The 19,601-nt window shown below is 34.8% G+C and overlaps 1 protein-coding gene across 3 annotated transcripts in view; it reads left to right on the top strand.

Moving 5' to 3' along the window:
* KIFAP3 (kinesin associated protein 3) overlaps nucleotides 1-18,316 on the top strand; it is a 160,376-nt gene extending 142,060 nt beyond the window's left edge. For 2 of the 3 annotated variants that reach the window (XM_077779883.1, XM_077779884.1), the window contains exon 20: nucleotides 17,852-18,316. In XM_077779883.1, the coding sequence (XP_077636009.1) occupies nucleotides 17,852-17,960 (109 nt within the window). In that variant the 3' untranslated portion in view covers nucleotides 17,961-18,316. Of the gene's footprint in view, nucleotides 1-6,427; nucleotides 6,591-13,451; nucleotides 13,530-17,851 lie in introns of those variants that run through there. The other variant, XR_013338972.1, reaches the window with a different exon arrangement.
* The last annotated feature ends 1,285 nt before the right edge of the window (nucleotides 18,317-19,601 follow it).

Here is a 19,601-nt window from a genome sequence, read left to right as displayed (position 1 = left end):
GTTGTAAATTTAAATGGAAAGAAAATAGAAAGTCCATAAGCAAAGATGACTGCTTTTATGACATATTTGACCTGTGAACAATGCTCTTATTTAAAAAAAAAAAAAAAGAAATTTTTTTTAAGGGAATAGGATGTAAATTGCCATTATAAAGCCTTGCTTATTGACATTCTAATGAGAATAACAAAACTGTAAGCAATTTGTTTGGTAAACAGCACCACTCCCTCCAAAAAATAAAAGAGAGGAAAACACATCATGTCTTTTATTTCCTGTAAATCTGGAGTTGGTGATACGGAGTTTACTCTTAAACTCAGAGATATTCTCTAATTTAAAGTTGATTTATTGTAACCCATCTGTGTTTTGATTGAACTAACCATGTAATTTAAGTATTTATGAACAATTGTTTAAAAAAAATCCTTATGTTAGAAATGCTAAACCAAATATTTTTTCTTATTTGTTTTAAAAAACATGAAATCTAGAGCCTATAGGTTTTTAAGTATAATATTAATTAGTTCCCATATTTTCCATATTGCCCATAGTCCTTCCAGATGTGCTATTACAAATAGTTCACCCCTCAGATATGAGCCATATGGGTTCTGTAAACTGATTTGCACTTATTTTGAATAGGAATTGTATAGATTGCAGATGAATTATTAAAGTATATTTATAATTGCCAAATAAATCTAAGTGCAAAATATTAAACTGTAATAAATGAGAAAAGAATGTGCAAATTAAGACCTGCCTGCTTTAATAAGTTGAGTGGTTACCTTCTCAGTTTCAACGAGAAGAAAAGAGTTGCCCTTTTTTAAAAAAAATTTTTAGTTATTATGTTTTTTTTTTAAAAGAAAAGGTCTATAAAACTGCTTACAGAAGTATCTAAGACAAAAACAAGGAAATATAATGTTCTAAACTGAGCCAGTCCAAACCACTTGAGCTGCTATGACAGCTCATAAAACTGAGAGTAGTTTTTAACTGGGCTCTGTTTTACATTGCCAAAGTGAATTTTCCTTGCAGGAAGTAGCCAGAGGGTTTATTTAGTTTCCAGTCCATGGCTTTGATCTTTCTGTACTGTCACATCTCGGGTTACATAGCCCTTTTTCACTGCAGTAAATCTGCAACAGTTAATGAGAATAAAATTTCCTCCTCCTTACTGATCGCATGCTGTTAAATGCCAAACCACAGCCAACTGCGTATTTGCAAAATTTAGCTACAATGTATGAAAACAGTGCAATCAATTTAATCTTGTTGTCTTTGTAATTCATTTTATTGGGCTTTCTTCCTTTTTAAGTGACCTACTTTATCAAGTAAGTGGTTGCAAAGCCAAACCTGGGAGAAAGATTTAGAATGTTTAATAAACTAAGAAGAGAAAGGTGTGCGTGTGTTGGGGAGGAGGGATGAAGAGGTGGGTGTACATGCATGTGTACCACCGTTGGGATTCAAATTGGGTTTTCTTTAATGCTTTTGAAAGACCAAGCCTTCTTTTCTCCTCAGATAAAATAAGCTGGTTTATTATTACTTTGATTATGTTGTATGTTCTGTTTCAACATATATTTGTACTTAATGAGTTTATTAATAAGCAGAATATTATTTTTTACTTTTGATTGCATACATTACTTTTGCGTCTATAGTATTTAATGGAATTTAAAGGATTTCAAAAAGTTTGATCTCTACATTATAAGAGCTTTCTTAAAGTAAAAATAACATTGTTATAAGCATCGAACAAACCATCTCATCAAATGGGTCCTGACACATACTGGTGTGGTGATATATAAATATCTGTTGAATAAACTAATGCAAATTTAAAAAACACATAAAGCAAGCTGAATCTTGTACATTATTAAATATATACATCTTCATACTGAAGTACAATAAAATCTTTTTTTAATTTTCATTTTTGGCTACAGTGAAATCTCTCAATTGAGGCATTTTTTGATCAGTTTATGTTGTTAAATTTATTTCACTCACACCTTTAATCTTCTGTCTTATTTTGTAGTTGGCAACTGGAACTTATAGGTCAAGAAATTCACACTTAGAGGCCATTTTAGATGATAGCCATTTTTATATAATACTTTATTAATATTATATATTTATACAGATCATATTTCTATATATTATTAAATATAAAAGAAAGAAAGCTGCTTTTCGTTTCTCACCATTGAAGTCACAGTTACTGTTATAGCCATCTGCTTTCACAGGACAAGGTATTTCTAGTCTCATAAAAATCAAAATGTTAGGATAAATCAATAGTGTGTAACATCCATTCATTGATTTACATAACTATCATAAAAACAATGACTAAAAGTGTATTGAAACTCAGAATATTTCTAAATTGGAGGCGGTAAAGTCACATCTGATAAAACTGAGAGAGGACCCACTTTTGGGACAGTACTAGTTGTTAGATAGCCTAGTAAGAAAGGAGGGTTGGAAAGTAGTGGTTTGAAAATTTTAAAAGGGGCACCTTACTGCCCGAGGCCTTTTCAGCAGGTGTTACATATAATGTAGAAATGTTGAACTTTAAAATTTTACTTCTCTTAGAATTATTATGTTTTCAAATAAGCCTTTCTAGGTGTACTTTCTCTGTAACATCATAGTTTGCATGTGAAAGAAATGATTGAGGCTAAAACAAAATTTTAGACTGTGCATAAGGCTGTTCTATAGTTGTTTTTTTTGTTTTGTTTTTCTACAACTTTAAATCTGCATCAGACCATTAGTCCATAAGCCCCCCAAAATTCTGGATTTGAAAGTCCACAGAAAATTTCTGCACAAAATAAACTTTTTAAAAAATTTTTGTTGTTCTTTAAAAAAATCTAGGGGGGCCTGGGTAGGTCCATTGGTTGAAGTGTCCAACTCTTGATTTTTGGCTCAGGTCATGATCTTGTGATTGATTCCTGGGTTTGAGCCTGACATTGAGCTCTGCATTGACAGTTCAGAACCTGCTTGGGATTCTCTCTCTCCCTTTCTCTCTGTCCCTCATCCACTCATGCTTTCTCTCTCAAAGCAAATGAATAAACTTAAAACAGTTTTTTTAATAAAATAAAAATAAAAATCTAAACAAGTGAAGCCACTCACAAAAGTGTTTCTGTAACATGAACAGTCAAGTCCAGTTTTAAATGAAATTACTGGAAAGGAATAGAAACAATGCAGGCTTCAGTACCACAGAGACTTAATCTTTATTCTAATTGTATTATTTGGAAAGTTATTCTCTAAAATGATTTTGCATCTATCTACAGTCAGATGTGTTGATTAATACTGATGGTATGTACTGAAATATATTTGCTGAGTTCCAGGCAATATGCTAATTGCTGTTTATTACATTCCTTATCTAATTTAATCTTAACAGCTCAGAGAAGACCTTATTATTAAGGAAACAAAAGCTTATCAAGTTAAGGAACTTGCCCACAGGTTATCATTCCACCACCTAATCTCTTCTCTTACTTTTACCAATCTTTCTTTCTTCCCTTCTTCTAGAATGAAGGAAATGTTCTTTTATTCAAAGTCCAGTCAGTTTATTTTGCTCTCAACTCCATCCCTTCTTGCCTTCTCAAAGACTTCTTTCATGTCATCATTATTTTCCCTTCTACTGGATCATTCTTTTCAGCATACAGACATAACCTGGAATCCCCCTCATTAAATCCTCTTTGGTCCCACATCCCATTTTAACTACTGCTCATGTCTCACTTTCCTTCATAGAATACTCCTCAAAAGACTCCCATATACTCTCCAGTTTCTCCAGTCTAGTTGAAATCATGAGTTAATCTTCATGTTGCCAAATCTAGTGGACCTTTCTCGTCATTAACTTGGCAATGTTCGGCACAGCTGTCATTCTTTCCCAGTGTTTTCTGCCAGGTATTTCTCCTCCCTTTCACCTTTAAACACTGGTTACTTCAGAGCTTCGGTCCTGTTCTCTAACACCCTTTTGAAGGGCTCTCTCTTCTACCTACATCCCCTGCCTAAAGGATTTTATCCAAATTCCATGGCCTTCAATAATGATCTGTAAGCTTATATTTTTATCCGAGACCTCTCCTCTGAGCACCCACCATTCCTGTCACTGTTTAAAATACCTGATTGAATGTTTAATAAGATCAAACAAGTTTTGATTTCCTACATGCAAATAGGTCCCTCCCTTAATCTTCCATCTCAGTGAATGTCACCATCATTCAGTAGGTCAAGGCATAGACTTTGGAGTCTTTCTTGATTCCTCCCTTTTCCTCATATACTACTTCCTCAAAGATTCTTTTTCCAATGAAACTATCAAAGCAGCACCTTCTCCCCGATCCTATAGTTACTGTCAGTTTTAGCCCCCTAATCATCTATTCTGTTGTACCCTTGTTCATCTCCCTCCTTCCACAAGAATCCAGTCTCCAGAAGACCAAAAACTTAGACATTTGTATTCAAAATAGCATCTACAGTGCCTGGCACACACAACTAGCTTCTCGGTACTTATTTGCTTACTAAATGAGTTATAAGGGTCAGTGCCATTCTTCTAAACACATATATGTCTTACTCCATTTCCCATGCTGTATTTCACTTTCAGTGTTAAATTGTTTTATTACAGTATCTTAATTTTCTATTTAATCTTTTTCAGTATTCTTTCAAATGTGCAATGTATAGTATTTATTAAATATGCAATCAAGATATATATAGTATTATGTGCTTGTATTATAAAATTTGGGATAGGAACCTATGCTATATGGGAAAAAATTTTTTAATGTTTTATTTATTTCTAGGAGAGAGAGAGAGAGAGAGACAGCGTGAGCAGGGGAGGGTCAGAGAGAGAGGGAGTCACAGACTGAAACAGGCTCCAGGCTCTGAGCTGGCAGTCAGCACAGAGCCCGACGCGGGGCTCGAACCCACAAACTGCGAGATCATGACCTAAGCGAAAGTCGGACACTTAACCGACTAAGCCACCCAGGCGCCCCATAAAAGTTCTTTTAAATGTTAAAGATACTGTGATGAATTTTCTTAGATAAAATAGAGTGATAGATTTCATAATTTTTTTTGCATTTTAAGCTAAGCAGTGCAGTACTTGACAAAGAATCACATTATTACTGAAATACGACCCCTTGAATTACACAGGCTGCTTAATAAAACATTATACTTTGATGGTCTGATAATTCCCTAGAATTTAGTTACTTCATTAGGACAGTAAGCACTTTGGAAAGACTCATCCAGAGAGCAGCTTCTAGTGGTTTTGTAATAAACAATGCCTCTTTACAACACATCAGTGTCCTACAAAAAATACTTTAAATAATTGTGTGATTTGAGGAGAGGCACTGTGTCAAAGACTTTGATGTGAATATTGATTTCTGATGCCACCTATCTCATGGGCAACAGTTTACTGAGTAGAAACCTTTCCTCTTCATAGCAGGTAGGTGGGTAGGTAGATAGACAGGCAGATAGCAATACCCAAGGGAATACATGACCCTACATTTTATTTTAGTCTTTGAACTTCTTTTAACACTGATATTATAGCTATTGATGAATTCTCAAAACTTTTAATTGAAAGAGTTGTAGATTACAAATGATTTGTTTCAGCTTTTCTCATTAAAAAAAAAAGGCAATAAACTTCCATTGGTAGTTGTTTGGAAATGGAAGAGATGTCTGGAATTAAAGGGATTAATTATGGACTATAATCCTATGGATTATAATCGTGTAAGAATTTTAGGTCAACATGCAGTCTTTCAGTAGTAGCCGAGACCACTTAGTAATCTTCTAACTGCTTAATGCCTCTAGCAATTAAATACAACTCAGACCTACTTCAGAGAGACAAGTGGGAGAGTCTGTAATATAATCAATTTTCCTTTTTAAAATTTTTTAAATGTTTATTTATTTTTGAGAGAGAGAGACAGAACACAAGGAGGGGAGGGGCAGAGAGAGAGGGAGACAAAGAATCCAAAGCAGGCTCCAGGCTCTGAGGTATAAGCACAGAGCCTAGCACGGGGCTCAAACTCATGAACTGTGAGATCATGACCTGAGCTGAAGTCGGACACTTAACTGACTGAGCCACCCAGGCGCCCCTGTAATAAAATCAATTTTCAAATGTTACTTTGTTTTTATATTTGAGAAGAATGATTGGTAATTTTCCAAAGTGTATACATCTATTTAACGGTTAATTGTTAGTGAGTGTAAAATCTGTGTATGTCTATGTTGGTTTTTATGTAAAAGTTGTACATTTCTAGTCTCATTTCAGATTAGAGAGGCACAGTCAACAAATTACTTCTTACTCCCTTTAATTAAGTTAACTATAAAATAATTAGTTCTTTGAATAGACTTATAAACAGGAGGATAATTGATTTCCTGAATATCGTCTCTTTTGTGAACATATTTTCATATGTTCTATTTCAAGTAATATCAATTAAGCCTATTTTCTTTGTTTAGCTTTATCTAGAATTGATACATCCCATTTTTTCAGAAATTCTTTCCATTTCAGGTTTTTCCAGCTAAAAACAAAGCACCTTCATATTGGCCTGTCAGAAATTAAAAGGCAGTACAGTCTTAAAAAAGAATCCAGGATTGTGTGGACATTATCAAGTGGCTAATTAGAGCCCCTCAAATGTGAAAGGATGGGAGGAGGCTTCTATGAACATAGTTAGGCAAGTAAATTTTTAAGTTGCAACTGTAACCTAAAACTTACATCTTTTCAAATTGATACAAGAAACCCCATAAAATTATATTTACATGGGTGTTCAGGCTTCATGCTAAGATCTTTTTTGAAGTAGTTAAAAAAAACAAATTCTTTAAAGTGTCAAAAAGTTTTTTTTTTAAGTTCTCTGGGTTTTAAGGACTTTATAAATATTGGACTATTGTAATTTAACTTGTTCTCTGTATACACTGGGGGAAAAAGAAACTATTACAATTTCTTGTAAATTGTTGCTATTTTGCCTTTTTCCCCTAAAGTCTTGGGGTGGCGGTACTGTTTGCCATCAGCAAGTGGGCACCATAGTCATTTTAAATAAATCAATTTGTAATCTTTCCTTGTTCTGCATACTTGAAAACCCTAATATAGCTATACCTATATGCTACTTTGAAATACTGCCTAAAACCCTATACTGCCTGTAATCTCAAAAATGTACAGTCAGTGCATTACCATCTCCCTGAAGATTTCTCCTCATAGTTGCCCAGCTTTGCTTATAAGTCCCAGATTGTCAGGTTGGCACAGCCCCAAGATAGCGAACATCACAGAATGAAAATACCCTATCCTAGACACGTCCATGACCCATGCCCTTTTCAGAGAGCAGTAAACCTGAGTACAGAAATGTGTGCAGTTTGGGAAGTGATGATTTTTGTGGAATAACTAAAAACCTTACCCTTGATTTACTACTTTCAAAATAAACTCACTGAATATAAAATAAGGTAGAGACACGTTCCTGGTATTTCTATCCCAACATGTGTTGTATCATTTGCATCAATCATGATACAGACTCTGAAGGGTTTTGCTTGAATAACCTTATTTATACAAGCAGTCTCGTCTCACTATGGTAAAAGGAAGGTATGATTGGCCATGGCATTATTTTAGTGCAATAACAATTAGTTGCCTATGTATAGGCATAAATCTCTATGAATTATGTAACAGCTCTATAAAAGCAAACGGAAAGCATGTGTAAGAAGCATGCCAGATATGATCGAGTATCTCCTAACTGTCTAGATTATATGGCAGGAGCCAGAATTTCATAAGTATTTTTAGGAAAGGCTCTATCATTTTCATATGTCATAACAATAACAACACCAAATATATAATCTCCGTACTGTTCTTATAAGAGACTTGGAAGTATAATAATCTCAAGGCAGATGTTAAAAGGGCTAGCCATTATTCTTATTTTACAAGGAGAAATCATGACAGTTACAAATATAGGCAGAAACAAGTTATATCAGTAGAAGCAGAAAGCATACCCAGATATTCAGGGTTTGAGGTCATTGCACCCCACTAACTTTAATAAAATTCAGGAGTTATTGATAAGTTCACACTTAAGTTAGTTTTGCTAATAAACATACTTTCCATTTCTTAAGGGATAAAAATGCCCATGTACATCAGTGATAAAAAAAGTATGTTTTCTTATGTTGCTTTGAAAATAACTTTAATTTAAAATATGGCAATAGGGTACAAAGTCAGAAAAGTAATTGTTAGAATCATATACATTCCAGTCTACACTGAATTTGCTTGGTATCAGTGCAGTGTGGGCTCAAAGCCTGCTGGCCCCATTCTGTGAAGATGGTATAGAAATACCTGGCTTTATCATCAGAACACTACACTCTGGTTGAACAGAGTGATTTAAATCGGTCCATATCTTGACAGTCATAATTAGCTTTAGACATAAGCAGAAAATGATTTTGGATTTTTTTGTTTTTGTTTAGTTTTTTTACAGACCCACGACAACAAATGTATTCTCAAGGACAAGAGAGCTTATAAATTCTAAGAGTAGAGATTTACTTTAGTAACTGTTCTTTTAGTGCTAAATGCAATGTTGGTCTATTATATAGTACACTGAGATTTTAAATGCTCTAGAGGACACTAAATAACTATGAAATATTTATCTGACCTATAGTGATTACTAAATTAGTGGCTGAAAGTATTTATGTAACACTGTCCAACATAGATATTTTAAAATATCACAATGTAAGGCAATGCCTTTTGTTGTATATTTAATATTATAAACTTAGTCTGGATCAAATTTTCATACTTCCATGCTTAGCTATTTAAAACAATGCACTTTTGGGTACTGGGTGGCTCAGTCGGTTGAGCATCTGACTTCGGCTCAGATCACAGTCTCATGGTTCGTGAGTTCAAGCCCTGTGTTGGGCTCTGCCTGGAGCCTGCTTACAGATTCTGTATCTCCTTCTCTCTCTCTGCCCCCTCCCCTGTTTGTGCTCTCTCGCTCTCTCTCAAAAATAAACATTTAAAAAAATAAAATAATAAAAATACGCACTTTAATTTGTTTAAACATAGTTTCTATTATCCATACTTATGCCCTCAATTTTAGAAAAATGTCACTTGGTTTGATTTTAGGTGCAAAAAAAGTCTTTACCTGTCAACCACCATTTGATTTTTATTACCCTAAAAATTACTGAGATGAACAAGTAAGTGGAATATGGCATAAATTGGAAACTCTACATGAAGCTTCTTACACTTGATAAGATTTTTGAGATTGTTTTTTTTTTTATAACACTCATCAACCTCTTATGTAAGGTAGTAAAAGAAAGTGAAAAGTTTTAAAGTATATCAAAATATCCCCAAACTGTATTATTTATTTAAGGATTTTGGAGACAAGATTTTAACAAAAGCTTAACATTAATTTTTCATTTATGAGTGATCTGTAGCATGCACATTAGATAGCCCTGTTTACTCTGATTGTATCCACATGTCAGATTTCTGTCTGTTTCGTAAAGAAAGATGGGGGTTTATATAGCCCATGAGCACAGCACTCATGATAATTGTAGATTCTATTCCATATCTTGAACTTGTTCATTTTGATAGTGCATTATCACTTTAAGATTCTGGGTGCTGCTTAACTTACAGTAACCGAAGGTCATTATTCATATTTTTACTGGACTAAAAAGTTTTGAGTACTAGCATTAACTTTTGAATTATGCTCAAGGTCTTAGACTTTGCAGCATGTTTAGTTTCTTTTCATTTCTTATTAGTATTTTTCAGTACTTAATAGTCTCCTGCTCTCACCTCCAACAAGAACTTCTCTCTGTTCAACATCAGAAACATTTTCCTATTTGGCATGTGCTTTCTAGTTCCCCAAGCAGTATAAGCAAATTGGAAAGTTCAGCTGTCATTCTTGGAAGGTCATAGATCACACTAGCAGCCTGAGTAATCCAAGAGGTTTTAAGTATCATAGCATTGAGTTTAAAGTGAAATTTGCTCTGACAGGGCTGGCAGACCAATAGGAAAAAGAAATATTTGTGCTTGGAGAAGTGCATATGTAGAGACCAAGAGTATAACTGATGGCTGGAAGTGATTTCAGTCTAAAAAAACAAATCATTAAGAGAGTGCATAGGGGTAAAATACACAGTTCATATTTTAAAGAGTCTCAAAATGAACCAGCAACTAAGGTTAGCATTACATAGTAATTAGCTGTGGTGTTCAGGCTTTAACTCACTCAGTACCAGACAGTATGGTTAAACCATCACTGCGAAAACATTGCTGCTTATGTTATATTCACTACTTTAAGCCTACCGCAGTAATTTTTGTACCTTAAAAAACCAAGGTATTATGACAGATTATATAAATGTTGAACCAGTAACAGACAAACAATTATTCAAAGGAGGTGCTAATGACTCAGTTTATTGACCTCGGGGTTACTTAAGCAGCTCAGTAGGCTCCCTGAACATTTGGAAATGAGGCATTGCTTGATAGTATAGAACTGACAATTTCAAGAAGCCCTTGCACTTAATTGAAGAAATAAAAGTTAAAGATGACTAGAATGGCATCTTTTAATTATTAAAAGATTATTATAAAAGGTTTGAGACCATTATAGGTTTGAGTAAATATGCACTTCAGGTTGGTAATCACATTTGACAGCTACCATTAGGAGCCTACGAGAGTATTTTTTTTCTGTTAAATTGCTACAAATAAGGAAAAAGAAAATATCTTCTCATAGTTCCAGTTATTTCTTTCAAGTCATTGTTCTCTTCAAGCAAGCCAATTCTGAGTCACAGGAATACAATGTTGATAATTTCTTTTCTTGAGTGTGCAGAACAGATAATGAGTAAAGTGGAAGGGACTTCCAGCAAGATGGCAGACTGAGCTGACTCAGAAGGCACCCCCATATAGATATAAAAAAGGTGGATAAAATGTTAACAAAAATGTATAATCCATAGCCAAATTCACAAAGATAGGACACATACACATAAAAACCACACACAAGAATAATGTCTGAATGAGGCATAGGGTATATAATATAGGAAAATGGAACTGAATTCCTGATTAAGGCCTGGGAACTTCAATGGGCTGCCTTTTTCTCATCATTTGAAAAAAAGACTAGATGATTTTAATTCACCATTCTAGAGAAATGGCCAAAGCTTAACCTTCTGCCCCAAGGCCCTAGGTTAGGAGGATAGTTATCCATGAGAAAGAGAAATCACAAGCTTTCTCCATGTGCATACACGGGTTCAGAATTTATACTATCCATCTAATTTAGTGAACTCCCAAATCAAGAAATTACCATTAAAATTGTTTTCAGGACAGTGGAATCCCCTGGAGCCTTGATATATTAAAAACAAATACAGAACCTCTCTAGTAATATTTTCAAGTTCAGGGACTAACAGGCAAAAATAAATGAATAAATAAAGGAAACTTGAAGTGGAACACAATAAAAAAAATTGCAAAGCTCATGAAGAAAGTATTGTCACAAAGGAGAATTGTCAAGCATAACAGTAAGAAAGAGGGTTAGCATGCCCAGGAACTAAAGCTAATAGAAGACTATAACATTTTTAAAATACACATTTTGAAAATTAATGCAATGGCATAATAATGAAGATGTGCCAACTATAACATCTCCAAGTAAAAAATACAATTATTAAAATAGGTTCTGGAGATGGGTTAAACAGCAGATTAAGCATAAGAGAAGTGCGAATTAAATGAAATTAGAGGAGCATCAGGAAAATGGAATTTCTTTACCATTTGGAACAAATCAGTGACTATTTTACACATGCTTCTTCCATCATTACTACAAATTAGTTTTTATCTGAAGCATCTTAGTATAGTAACTAAATTGAAAGGATCTGTCCCCAAGGTGGTATGTTTTCCCCTTAGAACTGACAGATGTCTTTTTAAAAATTTTTTAAAAATAAATTCCAGATGAGTACTTGAGGTACAACCCCCCACTACTCCTATCATTTTCCTTTGATTTTGGGGAAAAAATTACTTGGTTCAATTTCAGTAAAATATTCTTTAAGAGTCATTAGCCATTTTTATCAGAATAAAAGGAAAATTGATACTTATGCATCTAAAAGATTAAGAATAAAAAACTAAATGGGAAATGACAGCTAACCTTGATATATATTGGTAAAGTTCATCAGAAGACTGCTTAATTGTGCTCACCTCAATAATACAAAGGCTCAAGTTCAATCAGTAACAGTTCTTTTAGCAACCTAAAATATGCATTTATTGCATATAAATTAGACAAGATGCTTTTGACAGGTTCAGTGACAATTTTAGAAACTGCCCTTATAGTAGTAGTACTTAACATTCATGTACATTACATTTTCCAGTGTCCAAGACCATCAGCATCTTCTCTCATTTTCATAGACCGCCGCCCCCGTCACAACTTTTTTGCATATGAATGAAATTCCTATTTAGCTCTAAATTATTTCACATTTATAAAAATGAGGACATTGACTATATGATAAATGCAATGGAAACCACATTCAATGTTAAATATGATGAGAAGGTCAAATTTGATAAAACTTGCTTAAAAACCTTGTGAAAGTAAATGAGACTCAGTGATAAGACAAGCTCTCCATCTAGTGGTTGGTTTGTAAATTACAAGCATTTAGATCTTGATTTAATCACACATTTAATGTTAGGTGCAATTTTATAGGCTTTATCTCATTCAGTCTATACTTCTCTTGTTACTATATATGAGAATTTCAAGGAAAATATGTTCTCTTCTGCCAGAATGGTCTAGTTCTTCCTACTGAATACAAAGGCAAGCTATTTCTACAGCCTGTGGTATTCATCTACATAGATCTACATGGTATTCAACTACAGCCTCTTAGTTATTTGATGAAGCATACTCCCATGGTAAAATTGTTTCATTCCAATGAACTATAACCTCTAAAACTTCAGCCAGTTTTGATATTCTTTCTTTTCATTCTCAGTTCCCAAATGGTAAAAGTATAACTAAAACACCTATTTCAAAAGAGAAATGGTACCATTTTTTTAAATTTATGTTTATTTTTGAGAGAGACAGACAGAGACAGCGAGCAAGGGAAGAGCAGAGAGAGGAAGACACAGCTGTCAGCAGAGAGCCCGATGCGGGGCTCAAACCCACAAACCACGAGATCGTGACCTGAGCCCAAGTTGGAGTTGACCGATTGAGCCACGCTGGCAGTCCTCAAAAGTTATTTTAGAGAGCAAATCAGATGGTAAAGATTTGAGAGACCATGTCATGAGGATTGAGTAGATAAGAGTTGTGAAGTAACCATATTAAAGAAGAATTAAATTTCTTTTGTGGTTCCAGAGGGTAATTCTAAAACTAATACAACCAGATTACAGGTTGTGATATAGGACTTTCTAACAGTTTGATGGGTCCGTAAATGGAAGGAACTGCCTTGTGAATACTCCCATTCCTGGAGGTGTTCTGCAAAGAATTCATTAGACCCTTTTAAGGATGCTGTGAATGGAAGCGTAGTCTAGCTTATTTCTAAAAAGGTTTCCAAGCCAAAGATTCTGTGGACCTGTGAAAAAGGAACTTGGCTTGAACTTACTTTTTATTTTATTTTTGTAGCATCCTCTAATATTTTCATCATTTGCTCTGCATTCCTTTTGCTGACTTGGGAATTTCAAAGAAGATAAAGACTTGTGTTGCTTTCATCGAACTTTAATAAAATAATGATAATACTTTTCACTTATGCAGCACTTTTCATCCAAGGATTTCAAAGTGCTTTACAAATATGCACTAATTAAGCCTCACAAACAGCTAGAGGTAGGTGATTTTCTTCCCTCCCTACGGGAATGTCAACCCTGGCACAGAAGTCTAAGTAGAGCCCCAGAGTGCTTACGATTCTTTACTGGCTGCTGGTCCCCTTGTCATGTGCTGCATGTGAAGGGCCACTTGTCATGCCTTGATTCCCCTTTTTCCCTTCTCTGAATCATCGCAGGTTTGGAAATATAATGAATGCTGTTAAAAATTTGTTTGAAGCCTTGTAAATATTAGAGCAAATTCCATCTCCTGCTTGCTGAATGCTAATTAGATTTCTAAATGTTCATGTAAAAATAAAATCCTGATGTGATTTATATTTGTTGTTGAATTTTAAATGCAATTTCTTACTTACAAAGAATTTGTCATTTTCCTTTCTAGGCACCTCCAAATCATTGTTCTTGAAACAGAAAACTTAGTAGTAGATGGATTTGGGGGGCCCTTACCTTTCCTAGTTGTCTTTTCACAACACACAGTAACCATTTTTCTTTGAACTAGAAATAATAAATTTTTAAGAAGAGATTGCATTTCATTATTTTTCTAATTTAAAGGTCCAAAAAAATAATATCTAGACATTGAGGATAATGATTACATGACACTACACAGTCCTATTTAAAAAAAAATTAGTGGTCTAGTGGTGGCATATTCTGATCTAGAGGACACACAGCATTTTATGTAGGTTAGGAGGGCCCGGAAGAAAGTATGTACACATGGAAACATGTGCACTGTTAGATTAAATTCCAATATAAACGGTCAAATATACAGACTCTCATCTGAAGGAGAAGAGTCACACAGGGCAAGAGCAGGTGCACTGTGTCACAGCTTAGTTTCTCTGGGTCCTCAGGATCCCTAGGGAGGGCATGCAAATGCCTCGTTACTGTGTACTCTGGGTCCTTCGTGGAACAGGAAAGCACAAGTTTTGCTGCCACACTTCCCTTTTATGTTCACATCTCTGTCTCCTTCTAGACACACTCACATAAAGAATCTATCTGCTCCTGTTTAAAGGAAACTCAGGATTAGGCACTCCTGGTTTTGAACCCCATTCAAAAATAACAAGACTATATATCTTTATTCCAAGGGAGAAAGTGCAGCAAGTGTCCACATGTCCCAGAAGCATATCTAGCTTCAGGTGTTAGCATCCTGAAAAGTCCAGTGTCCCCTCTATATTAGAACCAAATAAGAGATTAGAGAATCAGGCTTTTCTGTTCCAGAGTGAATTTTATTCAGTAGATCTTGTGTAGATATAGCTGCTCTTTCACAGTACAAAAAGGACCTAGGACTTATGTCAAAGGACCATTCAAACTGGCCATAATGTTTCAGATATTCTTTTCTTTAAACAGCAAGTTTGTCTGTGATATGTGATGGATAATTACAGAAAAACTCATTTTAAGAGTTTCCGATTTTTCTCCCTAAATTTTTTCCCCAAATAACATATCTGTGGAAGTTCAAACAATTTAGCCAGAACACACAAATGTCCTGGGGTGAACTGCTGACCACATAAATAATTGAACTTTATTTCAGGAAACTTGCAGGCTCAGAAACTGGAACTCCCCGGTGTTCAGGTTTGGATCTCACTTTAACTTGACTTGGTGTGCAAATCCTTACCAACAATGTGACTGAGAATTAAAAAAACAAAATCTGAACGTCCATTTGTCAATTCACATGAGGCAGATTGGATAATGTCTAAGCGTATTCTTTATCGTCTTGTCAGGCCACATGGGAATACAATGATCAGAAGCTCGCCTACTGGTCACAGAAATAAAAGACAGTTTTGTGGTTTGCATCTATAATGACCTCAGGCTCTCATAACCTTTTTTAAGGTCCCTTCCTCAATGAAGACAAGCTTGCCAAAAAGTCAGATATTCCCAATAGTGTTATAGGTCACCCCCAAGGAATTTCTTGGGTTGGTACCAACATTGCCTCTGGGGAGCAGCTTGTTCTGTGCCAACATGGCTGCCAGTCTCCCTTCTGAGGATTCTCTTCTTTTAGATAAAAGTACAGTAATATTGCTATGAGTTCCTCTGTGAGATGTTCTGTCTTTAAGGTGTCTTTGCGTATTTCTTTACTGATCTAACCTGTGCCTTGTGTTTCTAAGCCCTTGGAAGCCTCTAGGTTTGATTGAGAAACAAAGATAAAATTAACTAGAGCTCAACCTAAGTCTCCTGCTATTAGGCCCCAGAAGAGATGCTAAAAAATGTAAGCAGTGTCTGAAGGCAGGAGATAAGTAGAAAGATGAAAAAGGAAGGAGTTGAAATGCATAAGCTATACGTCAGCGTTTACGTAATTGAGAGTTGTCTGGATACGTATTTGTTAGCCTTAGTGCTTCAGGAGAAAAAAAAAGTCAATGGCCAACTTTTCCTCTCACTTTAAACTGATGCAGGTGTATCTGAGTTCATAAACTGCATTAATTTCTGTAACATCTTTAAAGCTACCTCTAGAGCAATGTTTTCCTACATGATAGAATTAATTTTTTTTAATTTTTTAACATTTTTAATTTATTTTTGAGGGAGAGAGACAGCCTGAGCAGGGGAGGGTCAGAGAGGGAGGGAGATACAGAATCTGAAGCAGGCTCCAGGCTCTGAGCTGTCAGCACAGAGCCTGCTGTGGGGCTCGAACCCACGAACTGTGAGATCATGACCTAAGCCGAAGTCAGACGCTTAACCGACTGAGCCACCCAGGCGCCCTCATCATAAAATTAATCTTTCTTCCCAGGACACCAGGAGATCTTTCCCAGGAAGGATGTGCTTCTATTTTGCCATTTCAAAATAAAATTCAGACTTAAAAATTTCAACCAAATTTCAGGCATCATAGACACATATTTAGAAGGAGCCCAAAAAGTTCATTTTCTTCAGGATCATTCACTTACAAATGCTAACCTAAAACTTGTATCTCAGAAATTCTGTTTCCCTGAATAATATGCCTTATATGTGTTATGGTTCTTTATATTTATTTAGTCCTACCTCAGTACGAACATGGATACGCATGCGTGCACATACACACTCAAATTATTTAAAGCCTTTAACATTTTAATAGTTATTTCAGTTGTATTTTAACCTAACCTCGTTTTGAGTTTTGAGAGCAAGGTAGTGCCTACATGAATGTATTTTTTAATCGTACTGAGATTTCACTGATTAAGTATGTTTCCACCTAGTATCCTCCTCAAATAATCTTAAATCATTTAAATATATTATTTTTTTCAAAGTTTATGTTTCTATATTATAAATTGTTTTCCTTTGATTGCATACAAGCTCAGAAGCATTCACTGCATGAGCTGTGCATGAGCATGCTCTACCTGCCATCTGTGTCTGGCTAAATAAGTAGCTTGTAATTTGGCTAAGTGTTGGATAATTCTCTGATCCTTAAAAAGTGCTCTGGAGAACAGATTTTCTTTTAAATTTACTAATAGATGAAAGAATAATTTTTAAAGTGATAAAGTTTATCCACGCATCAAATGTCATCATAACGCTGAAGGTCATCTTTAGGCTTTGATTATTTCTATAAAGTAAACTGAAACAAAATTTATAATTATCTGTTGTAATTTAAAAGAAATGTAAGATTTTTTTTACTTGAGGAGTCAGAGAAGGATTTGCAGATCAAATCTGACTAACTCAAATGTTGTAAAATTCTGTGTCTTGTTCTAGTCATAGGCTTATAGTATGATTTGACCCTGAGTGAGCATTTTACTGCTAAAACTCAAAATGCATGCATATGGTTAACAATCCTATATGAAAATATCTTATTATAAATAACAAAACTCATTTTACTAGTTTTTGTGGTGTTGTTCCCTAGCAGTGTATTACTGATAATGCTAGCACATAAAATCTTTTCATATTCTGGCATAAAAGCCATATATGAATGTAATTTATTAAAACTTTTCTGCTCTGTCCTCCTCTTTGTCTTGAATAGTACCTGATGACAGAGGTTTCCAACATTTTTAACACACACTGTTAGAAATATTTGTTATACACACTTTTGTGGCTGTATTAATTTAGTAAAATTAATATATATTATATATATAACATGTATGTATATATATACATAACATGTATGTATATATGAAGAAGAAAAATGCTTAATGATAGCCACATTAATCTCTTCTGGTGCTAGGAAGAAAATCTTGGAGGTGGAAAGTTCCCCGCCGCCCCTTGGCCTGACATTGTTGGTGTGTGATGAAAAATACAACTTATCATTCCTTTTTCTCTTTTCAGCCTTGGAATGGATGGCTTTGGCCAACCAGTTGGCCTTCTCGGACGGCCAGCCACCGCGTATGGATTCCGCCCTGATGAACCTTACTACTACGGCTTTGGAACTCGATAAAGTCACCCCTTTCCGTGTGTACTCTGAGCTTAGAAGAAATCTGTGGGGGTTGGGCTAACTTTGAATCTTGGCTAATAATGCATGTTGATATTATTGTGGGTCTGTGTTTCTTTTTATTTTTTCCATGCTGGTAGCTACAAATTAACTCTGACCCCTCTGTCCTCTGTTAAGTCCTGTTGATGTTTGACACTGTTCACTCATCAAACCACCTCTTGATGCTGAATAACATTGCCCGTGTTATTCAAAGAGAAGCAAAAGAAAAAGCTGAAGAACAACTAGACTGGAAAACAAACACTACATTATGTACATGAAGTGACTAATTTAATTTCTATTAAAAAGGATAAAGTACAAATGAATTAGCAAAAGTCATGTGTTTCTATTTAATGTGTTTCATTAAGAGTTTCATGCTTATATAGGGTGCATATGAATTTTCTTTTTTCCCTGCCCTTTTTTCCCCCTTGTAAACTCTTAAGTGTTTCATGTGATGTGCACTACTTTAAAGTTTGTAAAAAAAAAATGTCACCTCATTGTTCCATTCCAATCTGCCTTTTCAGGGTTGCTTCCCGAAGTTAATTAGGAGTTTTCAATTTTCCAGTGGAATGTGTGCCACAGGTTATGTTATGTATGCACAGAGTCTCTTCAGCAATTTGAATTCTTGCCTTTCTGATTTTAAGGTTGAAAAGCTGAGACATCTGTTAGTGCACATGAAACTAGATTCATATTCGGCTTTTAAATCTTATTACTCATGGAATCTAAAGTATGGAAAAGCTTTAAGTCCCACTGAGGAAAATTAAGGAACAGAATATTTTTCTCACCCATTTCCCATTTGTGTACTTGTCTTTCTAAGATTTAGGTAGTTAGAAATAGACATTATAATCAATAATGAGTTTTGAAAGTGACTCATGTTACAGTGTTGGAGATTTACGTGAAAAACAAAGCAAAATGAATAACTGTAATCTAGAGACATTTGCTTGAGTGCCTCTATGGAAGGAATTATATGAGGCCTTGAAAGGAATATATAGATCAAAGATAAGACTCCTGTCCTTGAATTGAAAATCTCACTGATCTGCTACACTATTTATTTGGCTTGATTTATGTTTTAAGTAGAATAATAGAACTAGAAAGGGTCTTTTAAATAACTCAGTCTTTGTATTTGAGAAATCAAACACATAAAATGTTAAATATCATAAACAGATTTTCTTAATTACCTGCTATGTATAAGAAGTATATATGCTCTTAGGGAATATGTGAGTCTCAAGATATGATTTGCGCCTTTGACCTCAACAACCTAATTGTTCTTTCTAAAAGCATACATTTATTTGTCTTAGTTTCCATCTTAAACACACAGTATTAAAGCTGATAAGGATCTTTGAGGCAAAACCCTGTCATACTGTTTCAGGTGAAAAAACTGGCCAGGAGACATGAAAAGACCTGACCAAGCTTATATATTTGGTCAGTACCTGCCCTGTTTCCATGTTTCCAATCTACTAAGCTCAATATTAAACATTATTTATCATACCTACAAAGTATATATATATATATATATACACGCACACACGATGTATATAATAAATGGCATTAATAGTAAGATAAACCAAACATTCTAGTGCGTAACTGCCCACCTACTATTGTACATTGATT

The sequence above is a fragment of the Crocuta crocuta genome, unplaced genomic scaffold, assembly GCF_008692635.1.
Source record: "Crocuta crocuta isolate KB4526 unplaced genomic scaffold, BGI_CrCroc_1.0 scaffold322, whole genome shotgun sequence".
Classification (NCBI taxonomy): Eukaryota; Metazoa; Chordata; class Mammalia; order Carnivora; family Hyaenidae; genus Crocuta; species Crocuta crocuta.
This window is presented reverse-complemented; position numbering and strand designations above follow the sequence as displayed.